General features: G+C 36.8%; 2 protein-coding genes across 3 annotated transcripts in view; one reads left to right on the top strand and one right to left on the bottom strand.

Moving 5' to 3' along the window:
* Positions 1–10,170, bottom strand: part of LOC107095233 (protein phosphatase 1 regulatory subunit 37-like) — a 55,969-nt gene extending 45,799 nt beyond the window's left edge. For both annotated transcript variants that reach the window (XM_015391234.1, XM_015391235.1), the window contains exons 1-2: positions 9,893–10,170; positions 9,581–9,681 (exon numbers count right to left, since the gene is read on the bottom strand). In XM_015391234.1, coding sequence (XP_015246720.1) covers positions 9,581–9,681; positions 9,893–10,037 — 246 coding nt within the window. In that variant the 5' untranslated portion in view covers positions 10,038–10,170. The remainder of the gene's footprint in view (positions 1–9,580; positions 9,682–9,892) is intronic.
* Positions 10,171–11,780: 1,610 nt separating this feature from the next.
* Positions 11,781–15,535, top strand: part of vrk1 (vaccinia related kinase 1) — a 12,855-nt gene continuing 9,100 nt past the window's right edge. The window contains exons 1-6 of the mRNA XM_015391232.1: positions 11,781–11,875; positions 12,815–12,974; positions 13,106–13,161; positions 14,445–14,514; positions 14,992–15,079; positions 15,409–15,517. Coding sequence (XP_015246718.1) covers positions 12,815–12,974; positions 13,106–13,161; positions 14,445–14,514; positions 14,992–15,079; positions 15,409–15,517 — 483 coding nt within the window. The 5' untranslated portion in view covers positions 11,781–11,875. The remainder of the gene's footprint in view (positions 11,876–12,814; positions 12,975–13,105; positions 13,162–14,444; positions 14,515–14,991; positions 15,080–15,408; positions 15,518–15,535) is intronic.

Genomic DNA, 15,535 nt, shown 5'->3' with positions numbered 1-15,535 from the left:
GATGTAGGTGATAAGTAATTACATTTGCATATCCTCTTCATGTTATTTTGCAGGCCCTAATGATCAGCATATGTTATGCATATTCATGAAGGCAAACACGCTAAATGGTTGTTACAGATGTAGTTAGAATTAGGGCCTTTTGGTTGATCAACTTTGTGCATGCTATCAAGTTAGCAAATGTTTTAGTACATTCGAACCTTTAGTAGATTGGGGCATGTTAAATGGTGGTTTTTGACCCAACAATGTACCATGGAGTGAGCTGTTCCCTAGAAATGTCCATAGTCTGAAACCAGAAACTTATATCTCTATTGATCAAGTCCTGCACTGGCCTGCTAATAAGCACTTCATACAAATCAGGTTTATACAAGAGAGAAATATCTAAATTCCTGAGCCCCAACACAAGACCTAAACCATAGAAACATGGATTTCATATGTATGATTCATTTCACCTCCGTCACCAATATATGTGCTCAGTGTGCTGGATATAATGTACTGTGTGGTGCAGTTCACCTGCATTCTGTTATTGTAAAATGCTAGAAATACTAGCATTGCTTCATGTTAGCAGGTGAAAGCCTGACGATGAATGCAAGAAATTCTGCAGATAGTGACAAGGCCAAGGAAAACCCAGACAAGTATAACTGTGGCCTTTAGTACTGTTCTGTATATTCGCCGAAAAAGGAAACGCAAGGGCACGTAAAATAAGAGATTACCTTTGTAATGGCACAGGTACAAATATTGTGACAAAGTACTTCCAATATGCACGTTAATGTGAATACATTCAGGAACAACATATAGTATGTCTGCTCTATAACTCTTGCTGTATGCAACAGCTTTTTATTTTAGTGTGGTCATGAAGAGACTGAAGAAATGTCTCATTTATTATTTGAATCTGAAATCTCCAACAATTCACGATAAAACCCCATCTTAATGCAGTGACTTTAAATTTGCAACAAGGTGATTGGCAATCCATTTACATGAGCTGACAGATGTGTTTTTGTTAAAATGTGGTCATTGTGGTTCCGAAGCCTCACCACTCACTGAGTCCAGGCCTGTAATATTATCCCACTTACAAAAGCTCTCATATTCCACTCAGTCAGGCGTGGAAATTCAATTCACCCTAATAGTGCCCCACCAATAGTGCATCACACATGCCTTTCACTTTAACTGCAACTGTTCCCAATTCAATTAGGCGCAGAGCATGTAAAGTAGAGTCTTTTACACATAGACGAGGTTTTATCCTTTTTTCAACCCCCCCAGTTCGGCACGCTGCTTCCCAGATGGCGTTTAGGGAAATTGTGTGACGCTGGAACGGCTGTGGAGTTTGTGTGTTTTAAATAAAGCATGGTTGTGAATCTGTGTGCCCTGTGGTGATGCTCATCCCAACCTGAACTCCCTGCATCTCCTTCAGCCATGATCGCCGTTTCAAATGTGCCACTAAGTGCCCCGTTATCGCCGGCTTGGACTGTAATGAGAGTAGCGACATATGTCCGGTCCTCCTGCTGCTCCCTGATAACACGGATACGGGAACTTTCCTCCACCTCCTCCTCCCTCCACCTCTCCGGGCTTTTATTTTGCTGCTAACAACCAGCCAAGAAAATAGCGCAGCACTTACTTAGTGACATTTACCTCGACTATTCCACACGAGGGAGGGGTGCCGCAATAACAATCAGCATGCATTTAATTTAAAAGGAAAAAACTCTGGCGTTTGGAATCACACAGGCAGAAGAGGGGTGGGGGGAACGGTGCTTTTTGTGTATGTTTGTGTGTGAGCAGACTTCAGCAGTACAACATTAATGCTAATCAACAGAGCTGAGAAAGCAGCGGTGGTCTGTAAAAACAGATTTTCTCTTGTCTTTTCATTTCTGGAGGGATTCTCGCTCTTTTCCATCCCCCCATTCCTTCCATCCTCCGTACTCAGAGGGGTTTATCCCAGGAAAATACAATTTTAAGGAATTAAATTTGACCCTGAATTTAACACAGAAATATAGTGAGACATATACAGTGGTCTTTTTTTTAAAAAAGCTTTGGAAATGGGATAAATAATGAAAGTTAAGTTGTGGTAATTGATTCCTCCTCAGTCCACTCAACTGAATAATCTGCAAGGGAAACAAGCACTAAGCTGTTCATTAGAAGGTTTGCCAACATGCAACTAATTCTAAGCTTATTCTCCAAACATCATGAAAAGAATACAAACTCACACTTAAAGCATTTTACATCTGGAATCCGTTTGTAACTGAGGGTTTGGAAGGATGTTAAAAAACCCTGAGTCAGTCTGTCAGTTTAACTTCATTGGAAAACATGATTTTTTACAATAACTCATTGAATCATTCAACAGGGCACAAATTCTATTACCAGGATTTGTACGATTTTTTTGTTTATTTATTATGAAAAGCATTTATTGACATTTTTGTGTTAATAGTTTCTAAATTGTCTTTAACTGACACTTGTTTGCATTATTTTATAGATTGGAGTAAATAAACAGTACATATCAAAATAATTAATGCTCCTTAGAGCATTAGATTAAAGATTTTACAAATCCTTAATGTTAAAACTGCAGATGTCATTGGGTTTTATAATAGCCTTATGTAGCATAAAACTAAAAGTGTGAAAAGTTTAATGTGCATTTGTATTCACCCTTTTTTATTGTAATACCTGCAAAATAAAAGCACATGGCGGCACCTCAAAGAGGCCATCTCACATTCAGAGGTGTTTGGTGTTAGATTCAGCTATCCAGGGTTCACCGCTAAACCGATGGGGTCATTAGCTCTAACTCTTACTAACTTCACTCCGTCCATTGCCTGTCTATATATAACAAAAGGCGTTTAGTAACATGAAAAAAAATCTTTACTGCATATGTTGTTGAGTTAGCGAGCAACATTAATTTTCATCTGAAGTTTAAGGTTTCTTAAAATTCCTTCACATAATTTGTTTGTTTTTTTTAATAATTACAAAGTGCAAGAAGACCCCTCATCATCATAGACTGCAAAAGACAAAAATCTAAATAAGTAATTTTCTTAAAAAAAGTGGAATTTCTTTCTTGAATTGAGTAGGTAAGTGAGACACTTTGGCAATGGAACAAGACAATTTACATTTGTAAATGTCTTAAATTACGTCATTTGAAAGAAGTGGGAAAAAACTATTGCTTTGTCTTATTTCGAGTGAATATTATCTAATTATCTTACTTTAAGATAAAAAAATGTCACTCCAATGGCAAGTCATCTTATAAACCTAGTCAAATTAAAGGTAAAAGCATTATATTTAAAAAAGATTTACTCATTACTAGATTTCTTTGGCAGTGTAATGTATATTACGTTTATTATCCTTTCTTCAAGTGAACCACTAAACCGATGAGACCGTAACAAGAAACACTGTAACAGCAGTGTAACATTAGATGAAATCCTCCCTAGATGGACCAGAAGGTTGTCTGGTATTTTAACTTGTATCAGATCTCTAAGGGTTGTAATACTCATCCAAAAGTAATGAATCCCTAGACATTCCCATACAGCATGGAAAAAGCAGCCCCAGAAGCAGCGTTAAGTGTCCAATGCCAGAATAGAAAGATGTCCAACTCTTGGAGTAAAGAGAGATCTGTGAGCACATTTTAAGAGTAGATATTGTTTACTTGGATTATTTTGGCTCAAACAAAACAAAACAAAAAAAGAAAACAAAGCCTTTAAATCATGCATCTGTTCCATATTGTTAACTGTATATCCAAGCGTTTATTCTACGTGATTTAATTCAGGAAATCGGGATAAATAATGCAGGTGGTGCTTTAATTCAGGTATAAACGCACACAACAGAAGCCTTCTCTGCAGTAGATCAAGGGACTTTTTATCAATTTCAACCATAATGACCCCAAAGCCAATATGATAACTGCTGTGGATGAATATGTTAAAGTAACAGGAGATGGTGACAACAATATGCCTCTACTTTCCACTTCTATGAACCTTTTTACATTTGTTTTTCACCTTCTCTGTTTGATTGGTTCTCATTTGATTGATAGAAAGATTAATCTAACCATACAATCTGCACTTTTCCTCTTAAGAAACAGATTTTTGTGTGTAATCCATTAAGGCTTACATGTACTGTTGCATCCATTTTCTTTTGCTTTATTGCATAAACCAGGATGTGGAGTATTGAGGTAGGTACAGCTAGAACATATGATGTTCCAAAGGTGGGCCATCGAGAAAACAAGATTTTGGAAGGGAAGATTTGATCTTTTTTAATAATGTAAACCAACATAGCAAAATAAATGTGAAAACTGACCATTGCATGTTGTTTTGTTGAGTACAAATTATGTCTAACATGAATTTGATTAATTATAAAGACAAATCAGGCTTAACTTAAAAGTAAAAAGACAAAAAAAAACATATTTTTGGAATACATTGGAGCTGTAATGATATAAGTACATTCAAATTAAGTCACATCTTCATTCATCTGCACTTATGTTTAAGCATGTTTGCTTTAAACATTTAAATTGCTTGTGGACATCCTGGGCCATGATCATCCATTAAATTTAAGTACTTTTTATAACTAACTTGCAAAGTGGAATCCATGCTAATCTGAACTTATGTAAGTCTTCACAGACCTTCCCTCTTTAAATTATTATCTCAGGTTATTGCTGAAAAATCTGACCTTTACTGTTATAATTGTAGCAGCTCCTGAAGTGTTTCATTCCTCAGTTTAGCTCTTTCTTCATTCAGAAGCCATCGTTTAGAGCCAGTTTGATCGGCCTAATTACCTTTTTAATCACAGAGACTGGCACTCAAGTTCACACAGTAAAATCAGAGTCAAAGCGTGGCGGCCTCCACCCCCGCTGGCTCTAACCTAATATTGTTTACCGCTCCTATGAAGATGTCACCAGCAGCAGCACTGTTTTATCCACTTACAGCATTTCAAAGGAATGCAGAAGGCCTCGTGGGTTCTTAAAAAGCTTTAAATAGTCTTCAGCGCTGATCCTCAAGGGGATCGGCGCATGCCTTAAAAGACCTAATTTAATAAATTTGCTCTTTAGGCGTTCTTCTTTTCGATTTGCATCGTCTTATTACAGATTCATTCACATGCAGCCTTTTTTAGGTCTAAATAACCACTCTCTTAGTGAATGCTTAAGCATACATATTTTACTGTATCAGGAGGACCACCTACAACCGTTTTCAATGCAGCAGGGTTCATTAGCACCTAAGCCTATCTATGCCTAATGTAAGCACTGCTACTTTTCTAATTTTCCACTAACAATTCTCCTTGATCTCCAGTCAAATTTATGCAGGAGGGAGAGCAGTGCATTAACACGGTACGTTCAAATAAAGAGTATATGTACATACAATGAATTATAAATGGCACACTGCGTTTCACATTACAAGAGGAAAAAAGAAAGTGTGCATATGAGTATGATGCTAAAAATGAATATTAGCAAATCGAGATAGTGAACTGAGTTTGCACAAGTATAAAAATCTGCACAACTCTATGGAAACAGGAAACTATAGCAATTCTGATCCCCTCTGAGAGTAGATAAGTCTTTCAAAGGTATAAATCCATAGACTTCCACATTAAATAACTAGAAAGAACGAGAGTTGTGTTAAAAAAAAAAGATTTACCAATTCTGAATCGATTTTCATATTAAGTTCTAAAAATCGATTCATAAAACCCACCATTTTTTTAAGAATACCTTTTCAACTGCCCTTACAGTCGCCATTAACAAGCATCACTTTATAAATTTGCTGTTAAATCTTAATATACTACTAGTATCAAGGTGATAATTACACAGTCATGTAATTCAAGTAACAGCTTTTTTTTTTTTTTTACACTAACTACCAGTAGTCTAGTTTTAGATCAGCATGAATCAAATTTAATGGAAAAGAAGAAATTCTCAGTCCTGAGAATGGAAAATCGACATTGAGTCGATACCGAGCTCTGGCAAGAACTTTGCAAGGTTTCTGTCTTTGTCACAAAATAATAGAAGAACATTTTATCATTTGTTAATAAACTCTAACAGATATATTTCTTTGGAATAGTTTTATTAGGCAGCCAGGTTCTTACAGGAACTCTATTCATAGGCTGTTGTTTTCTGATCCATAGTCATGAGATAAGCTAAGCCCAGACATCCCTTGGGGTAAAAACTCTCTAGTTTCTTATGTTGTATCCCTTGGTATTCACCAACCAGAAGTGATTTATACTTCCTTTAGATATTCTGGATCCTCTCCAGATTTTGCTGAGATGCATGTGGAAATGCAAAGCAGGGCATCCTGAATATATGAACCAGTCAGCTGTTTTATTTGAGTTAGTACGGCCAATGGTTGAACTCTGAGCTCCTCAAATCATCTTTAAGGAAGAGCATGGAAACCCTAAAACAGGAAGCATTGTTCAGCTGCTCGTACCCAGGTTGTTCACCATCAGGGGCGCAACCACATATATTCTAAAAGATATGCAGACACATTACAGGCACTCGAGCCACCCTGATAGATTGTTTTGTTTATTGGTGTTGATAAATCATATTTACTCAAGGACTAATAAAATGCACAGCTTTTATTACAGGCTTTCTTCAAACACTGGCTCTCTGTTCCACTCTCTTATCTACAGCCGTCTTTCCCACATTTTCCTCTGTGGTGACAGACTTGTCATGTCTCCCTGCAATGAATTTCCCAAAAGGACTCTGTAAATAGGTGATCCGCAGAAATTTAGACTTATGTTTTTGGTGGCTTCACTAGTCAGATTGTTCCTATCTGATTGTTGATTTAATCTAAAGCCGATGCCATCACCAACCTTATTTCTGTCTCCCTCACTCTTTGCCCGTATGATTCTCCGGTAAGCCATAGTTTTACGCAACAAATAATTGACAGGAGTGAATTAATCAAACAATTCGCCCATGCACTTTTTCTGTAACTTAGCATGAATTAGCTGTTCGTACACATCTACGTAGTATTATATCAACCTTCCCGTCTGCCCTGATTAGTTCCTCTCTTCATCTCTTTTCCTCCATCCTCAAAGCTGAATGGGATTAATTTGGGGTTAAGGAGTTTTTGAATATACAGCAGTCACATTAACACCATCACATATATAAAAATTACTGTTTGAATTTGAATGTTATACTTTAAGTCATCAGGTACTGACTGGACTTTATTAGATCAGAGTTATCAGATACATCACAGTCTTACTGTAGTGTTTTATTTGAGTGGAGACATTTACATTCAGAGTAACACTCAAGTCTAATAATCTGTTTAATGCTTCTATTTCTAATCTAGTTAAATAAATGATTACTGTCCAAACAAAAAATAATCACAAACAAGTGCTCTTATTTTTATTTTTTTTTTGTCATTACAAGTGTTCACTCTCTGAAAGTTGAAATCTAAGCAAGTATATTTTTCTGCAATATTTTCTCTTGATTGAAGCAAAATAGGATTATTAACATAAAAAAAACTGCATTATCAAATTTTAAGTGCACAATACCTATCTTGTTTTAAAAGCAAAAATACACATTTTCATGGGAAATTATCCTATTTACTTCCATTCAATTCAGTTTATTTATAAAGCACCAATTCACATCACATGTCATCTCAAGGCACTTTACCGAGACAATTCAACCAGATCATACAGTCCAACTAATTCAAAGTTTTCTATCCATGGAAAACCAGCTGATTGCATCGGCTCATTGACTCAAAGGCAAACCCTCACACAGCATACTTGTAGCGACAGTGGAGAGGAAAAGCTACCTTTTAACAGGAAGAAACCTCCAGAAGAATAAGACTCAGTGTGAGCTGCTTACAGTAAGAAAAAAATTACTTATTTTATACAATTTTACTTATTTTATTTCAGTTTTTATCTTACAGTAGAGAAGAATGAGAGGAGTCAACAGTTTTTTTTGCATTTCACTCTGTTACTCAGAAATGGTTTGATTTAGATAAACATTGTTTTATACAATAAACTATCATCTGCGTTTTCATTCTTAAGTTGAACTCAGAATCATTGCACTCTTCCTCACATCACCCCCCTATGATTGGAGAATGTGGGCATTTCTTTACAGTGCAGTTAAGGCATGTGCTTTCTTTCGGGGAAATTACTTACATATTCTTCAAACCATAGTTTTTACAGTAGAGAGAGGGACTACTGCTGAGACAGCAGAACTCTGGAGATTACTGAAAGATGCAACCAAGCATAATTTTATGCATTACTTTGTTCAAAATATAGCATTATATCATGTTGCATGATCTACGTAAGCCCTTTAAAATCTTCATTGACGTCTACTGTCTTTAGGGGTTCCAAGCTTTTGGGGAACACAGTTGTTTGAATGGCATGCATTATTTTAGAATTAATTCTTCTGGTCACTACATTTATATATTTAGTGTAATCAAAAGAACCTCTCCTGTTCTTGTCCTTTAGAAGAATGTAAAACCCAAACACCAAGATGGTGTGAACTTAGCAAAATAGCCCTATTTAACATAATATTTTTATGAAGGACTTTTGCAAGCTAACAGTTTTTTTTTTTTTTTACATCATTCATTTAATAAGTGGTGTTAACATCTAAAATGCTATAAATAAATAAAAAACTAACCTAATTAAGGTTGCTACAACCAAATTATTAACATTATATACAACCAATTCTTTTCATATCCATCTTACCTTCAAAGTATATTTATTTCTCTACCTCTGGTAGTCCTGAAACTACCTTAGTTTTAATCAAACCTGCAGTCCGTGATTGGCTCTGACAGGCTCGACTTGCAGGGTTATAATAATGTCATTAGGTTGCAGCTCTTTTATGAGCAAAGCTGCTGATATTGCTTAGAAGTAAATAAACATTTTCTGTTAAACTAATATTTCACCCTGTAGCTTTTTCTCTGACAATGTGCATCAAAAGTCACTATATGGTGATGGATGTTTAGTTCCATGGCGACTGTCATGTCATTAAATATAATCAAATGTCAATAAGATCATGTGGGAGAGATATATAAGCTTGTGGCGAGTTTACATTTACAGGACAGCACCAGATTTTACTCTCTTGATTTGACACACAGTTTATTGAAGGATAGTTGATGAGATTTTAAAGAAGCAAAGGAGTAAGGGAGGTAAAGAATGCCATGTTATCTTCAGTCTTTCCTGGGTGCAAGCTTGAGTCTGAATCCATTGAAATGTGCAGATTCCCTGCATAGTTCTCTCTGAAGGTTCCATTACAGCTTCCTTATTATTTATACTTTTTGTGAAATATTCTGTTGGAGACCGACTGCTTTGTTTGGGATCGTTGTCACAATGATATTCTTACTTTCAGTCTAAAGTATCTGCTGCATGTCTGACTGTGTAATCATTTGATAAAATGCACTATGCACCGCATAAACCTATTTAGGATTCCTACCAGCAAAATCATGGAAGTAACATTATTTTAATAGAGAAACTGAGCTCAATGATGGTCAGTGAATCAATATATTTCACTAGCAGTGTCTGTTGCTTACTTCCCTTCTCATCCTTCTTAAATCTTACATAAGCAGTCAATATCAAGTTTGCTTTTCTTGCATTTCATTTTCATTTGGACTTCATTTTGAACAATCACTTTGGCTAATACAAACATTCACACTGAAGACATTAGGCTGCATACCTGAAGCTGCCGCAGGATGTTTTCTATGGGTTGGACCTGATATTTACTGCAACTTTGCTGATAGGCTTCAATTACATCAGTTAGGGTGAAACAGCTTTTGTCTAAAATGAATAGAAAGACATAGACATTCTTGAACACTTTTATATTACTCTAGGAAAACGTTAAAAAAAACAACTCAAATTAACCTATGAAATGTTTGTTATCTACCTGCTTTCATGAAATACTGGTACAAATTTTAGTAAGCTGTTTGTCCTATATTGATCAGTCCTATGAGTGATATTTAGACAAATGTGCACTTAAAAAACAGCTCACCTGTTCTGTCTGCATGTTCGGCAAAACCGGAAACTATCTGTTCATCAGGAGGGAAAGACACATTTTTTCCTGTTTTCTTTCTCTTCTTCTGCTTTTTGTCAGGGTTCTCTGTGTTTTCCTCACCACTATCACTGCAGCGTGTCATCACAGCAAGAAGGTAAAGAACAAAACGTATAGTCAGTTTAGCTCAGTCAAGGTAAAAGACCATGACATGAAATAGGAAACTGAAGTTTTCTTGATTCAAAAGGGGTGATCGAAACAAGCAGAGCTCTTCTAACTGCTTTCTCTGCTCTGTGGCACCTGGAAAGACAATTCTCTGAAGAACCAATATCTTATTCATGAGTTGTGCTGCGGGTTGCAGGTGATACTCAATATGTTTGTATCAAATGACACATTCAAAGCAGACAAGATCCACAACATTTACATTGCTATCTAAATTCGGCATTTGCCACAACATTCAGTAGGTGGGCTGGTAAGGTGAAGGTAGTTTTTTTGTTCTGTTTCAGTATGAGAAAAGCATAAGACATACTGATGAAGACTTTTTTAATTCTACAAAGGAACAGCGCTGAACAAAAACTTATCTGATCTTACTCTTTTTCAACTTTTGCTGGTAATGTTCTTGTGTATAAATAAAACGGTGGATATACAATAAATCAACAATTTCAAAAGGGATTTCAAAATCTGTTCTGTTCAGCAGATAGCCCAAAGAGTCAAAAACATGTACTCAGATCTTAAATATGGTAAATGTGCAAAACACATACGTCTTATTTATTTCTTAATATTTTTTTTTTATAAAATAGTCCCAAAGTGTAAGAACAAGGTTTTAACTAAATTAAAGCTATTGTTGATCTTGAGGTGCATTAGTGTTTCAGTTTAAAAACAGGGCCAATAAGGAATACACGTTTTGAAACATTGGTAACTTTTTTGTTTTTGTTTTTCATCTACAAAAAAGAGGGTTTAATTTTCTAGGGTTTTAGGGTTATTTTATGGATGGATACATGGATGGATGGATGGATCATTTATTTATCAGGCTCCTCTCCTATGGAACCCACAAGCACTTTTACCCCGTGAGGCAGACACCCGGTATACATTTAAGGCTAGACTTGAAACTTTCCTTTTTGATAAAACCTATTGTTAGAGTGGTAAAGCTTTTGCTAAGCTATCTCTATAGTTATGCTGCTATAAGCTTAAATTGCTGGAGGACATAGGTGACCTCTTTTCATGATTCTTTTTCATTCTATTTCTATTATCCCAATTTGAAGTATTTGTAAGTTCACTCTCTAAAGTTAGGCTCTCTCTTCTCATCATAGTAGCTTAATCTGGTCTGTTCCTGTTTTGCTGTGACACCATCCTGGAGAGAAACATCAGCCATGAGGCTGCCATTAACACCTTTGTTTATAGATATCGGAGCTCGGCCTGTTTTAAGCTTAGTGATATTTCTCTTACTGAGACTAACTGTATGTGCTCTCTTTCATTCTCTGACATGAACACTTGCTTTATATAGTGTCTTGAGATGACAGGTGTTGTCAATTGGTGCAATATAAATTAACTGAATTGAATGGAATAGATAGTGCCCTACAATCATATTTTCAGCAATTGTTTTATTCAATTATCTTTTCATTTGACCTACTATATCTTTTTGTGTGATATACGTTCAAAATTATTAATGATATTTAAACCGAACGTAATAATCTTAATCCAAATACACAGGTCTTTGTGTTTTGTTTTTAGTAATTTCAACTCTATCTTAAAGGCTTCTTTAGTTATTTTGCGGGACTGGTGTGGCTCAATTTTAACCCGGAGCCAGAGTTTCCGAGCTCGTTTGTTAACCTTGAACGCAGCTTTACGCTCTGACTATTACGCGTCCTGTCTGACCAATAGAATAGCAGAAAACCGTGACGCTGCTTCCTGAGCGGTAGTTTTGCTGCTGCTCGTTCTTTAAACAAATTTAACCAACGACCCGCTTCAAACAACGCATTGACGGTATGCATTGTTATCTTTATCATTGTGAACGAGTATTTTAATGGGTAACCGATGTCTAAATCAAGCGATCTTTAAATAGCTCCCCCGGAAGTGAGACTGCGCAGTTAGCATTAAGCTAACCGGCATTTGTGTCGGTTTGATTTAAGTTCCTGCGGCTCATAGGGTGTTTTAAAGTAGCTTATGTTGCACAAAGATTCTTATAAATGACAGAAAGGAGCCAGTGGAATATTAGAGAACTGGGTTTGGGTGTCCGGGTTTTGATTCTTCTTACATTACTTCTCAACGTCCCTGTTTTTAACTGCGTTTTACCACTATGAGTAGTTAGAATGGTTGATGTACTTATTAAGATGATGTGATGTCAAAAGTTTTCCTGTAAGAAATGAAGCCAGCAGCAGTCAGGCTAGAACATTTGATTTTCTTTCTTCGTCTTGATATGTAAATGTTTAATTACATGTCAAATACACACAGGCAGTTAAAGTAAAAAAAAAAAAAGAATAAACTTAACTTTTACCCTATCACTTTTCCTTTGAATGTCTCAACTACTGCTAATCTTCTTTCATAAAGGATGCTGCAGTGTTTCTGTATTGGGGAAATAATTCAAGGAGCTTTACACGTTTTCATCCTGTGAACCTAAATGCTTTCAGATCACCATGTTTCCCTGCTGGAAATTATTAAACTCTATGATCACTAACACTTCTCCTCTTATAATGTCAGTTTCCATTCCAACTATGATCTGCAAGGTCATTTTAAAGTTTGCCATTCTAGAGGACATGTTCTATTTTTTTCCATCAGGAAAAGCTATCAGCTATTTAGGTCATTGATGCTGGGTGAAGCTGGCCAATCAGAGAGATGAGCTTCCACTTTATAGCTTTAAAAAAAATGTGATCTTTGTTATTTGAAGCTAGAATTATCTCTTACAGTCCTGACCATTCGTTTCAGATGCCCCCTAAATCCAAGGCTGCAGGGAAAGGAAGAGCCCCTGCTAAACGGAAGCTGGCAGAGGAGTTCCCACCTGGAGAAGTCCTGCAAGATAATGCAAAGAAGTCCTGGAAGCTGGGAGCTCCGATCGGCAAAGGAGGCTTCGGCCTCATATACTTGGGTATCAGTTCTCCAAAAATGCCTTTAGTTGTCCCGCTCTGTTTGCTTGACTTTATGTGTTTTGGTTAGACATTTGGAAACATTTCAGTGCACTTGTAGATTTTTGAAACCCTTTGCTTTTATTTTTAACAGCTGAACAGAACTCAGAGAAACCTGTTGGGCCGGATGCTCGCTATGTCATCAAAGTGGTGAGACTGATTATGGTTGCATTGTTCAGATGTTTACATGTATTGTACAACATCAACGACTTCCAAAGAACTTCCTCGGGAATGGAAAAGCAGGAATTATCATCAAATTTTATTTTCTGTTTGTATTTAATTTTGTTCTTGTTAGAAATGAATTACCATACTAGTAATGTGGAGTGAGTCTTTTAACTTCAGCTGAACTGATCTACTGTAAGCACCAGTGTAATCTGCCAACAGTTGGAAAAAAAACAGTTTTGCTATTCTTAGAAGATAACCATTTGGCCAATTTGAATTGAACTGATTAAATCTGTTTTCTCAGCGTCAGACTAGTGCTGCTTTGATGTTGGAGTTGAAATTTCTGTGTTTTAACTTGGAAAAAAGATTGTTCAACATCTGAGCATTTGCTCTTGAAGATATATATATCTCAATGTCTACACATCAAGCGTGATGGAACCTGTTTTAAAAAAACAAGGGATCATGGGATTTGTTCCAGTGAAGCAAGCTTTAGGCCCCTCATTATTTGCTATGTGGTTCCTATGCAACCACCTGACACTGTTTTACATTACTGAGCAGAAGGAAGACAGTTTATCACAGATTCAAGGTTAGAATTTCTTGCGTAATGTTTCCATTGCAACAGATCAAAACCTCAACGCAGAATTTAGCAGCTCGGAATCTAAAGCCAAAGGTTTTTAGCTACGAAGTGTTAAATGCCAGGATGAGAATGAGTTTCTTCTCCAAGTGGGGAAAAAGCTATCAGCTTATGGTTGATAAGTCAAAGGACAACAGAGCAGGAGCGTGAGAAGGGAATCAAAGCGGTGCTGCAATGATGTGGATCCTGAAGAGAGAGCTGAACTTAACTGCAGGTTTCCTTACATTGTCTGGAAATGTGCTGGATTTCATTCAAGCCTTTTTGCAGGTCTGAATAATTACTAATACCTATATATTTTTCCAGACTATGATCCTTATTGTATTGTCTGTTTCTGCATCGATAAAACACCCTCATAATGAATATAGGAGTCTCATTACTTTGAATTATATGATCTAGGTTCTGCAGCCTTTAGCATATAGAGTAACTATGGTTAGGGAATCTGTCTCTTTCATTATTAACTGTAGCAAACATGTAATAATGAAAGTTAAACCGGTCCTTAAGCCTCATGCATGAACATTCCGGTTGTTTATGTTGAGAGATCCTTTTCATCAGTATAAGTACAGAAAATTAGAGCACCATTTTTTTTCTTGTGTGTGTTCAATATTTGGACCAACTGTGGGTGTTGTTTTGTCCACAGGAGCCACATGAAAATGGACCGCTCTTCTCCGAGCTGCACTTCTACATGAGAGCTGCCAAGCCTGATATCAGTAAGTCGCATCATCATCATCCATCAGCTCCCACAGCTAGTCTTGTGATCAGAACACAGAGTGCGTCTCTGCAGCAGGCCAAACAAATAAAACCAAGGCAACTTTCTTAATTAAAACCACCGTGTTGCTGCAGAGAGTTCCTCTGAGGGGGGGTGGGGGGATGGAGCTCTCCTGGCCCTCGGGCCACTGCTCTGCATTTTGTATAATAACAATCCAAATGTCAATCTCCCCTGACAATTAACTGCTATATTACTAAGGAAACAAATGCTCATCTTTTATTCATGTGGGACTCTTGCATTGTTGGTAAATATTTGTCCCAGCAGCAGATTAGCTCCTGGCCGCGCTGGACTAACAACCCTCACTCACAATGCACACAACTGTAATCTCATGGCTCTCCTACATCAGCAGTCACAGTTTCTTCTGGAAGTTCGAGCAGCCAAACCGTCTCTGATTTAAATGTTTCCTTTTGTTCTGCAGTTCAGAGCTGGTTGAAGTCTAAGAGGCCAAAGCATCTGGGAGTTCCCCGGTACTGGGGCTCAGGTCAGCATGTGAAGGGTGACAAAAAGTAAGTATTTGAAATATGTTTATTGTTATGTTGCCAGGATATATTTTGAGTTTGAAACCCAAAGTTTTCTATAAAAAAAAAACAAACAAACAATGAAAGTGGTAACATCATTTGGTGGTTGTTGAGGAAGCACATTCAGTAAAATCTGACTTGATCTAAGATGTTTATTATATAAGACTTGAACCAAAATGAAGATAAAGTAAAAGTGTTGAATCAATGCAGAAATGTGTACGCTGAAGATCAAATTGTATTATTTCGGGGGGGGTTGCTAAAATACTTTAACATTGAATGATGTCTGCGTTCGGTGTTTGCTTTGTTGTTCCTCGTAGGTATCGCTTCATGGTGATCGATAGGCTTGGAACTGACCTGCAGAAGAAGTTTGAAGAATGTGGAAAGAGATTTCCCAGGAAACTGGTCCTGCAGCTCGGCCTTAGACTGGTTGGTCATCAGTTACTT

The sequence above is a fragment of the Cyprinodon variegatus genome, unplaced genomic scaffold, assembly GCF_000732505.1.
Source record: "Cyprinodon variegatus isolate N-32 unplaced genomic scaffold, C_variegatus-1.0 Scaffold532, whole genome shotgun sequence".
Classification (NCBI taxonomy): domain Eukaryota; kingdom Metazoa; phylum Chordata; class Actinopteri; order Cyprinodontiformes; family Cyprinodontidae; genus Cyprinodon; species Cyprinodon variegatus.
The sequence above is the reverse complement of the archived record's forward strand: the minus strand, read 5'-3'. Positions and strand labels throughout refer to the sequence as shown.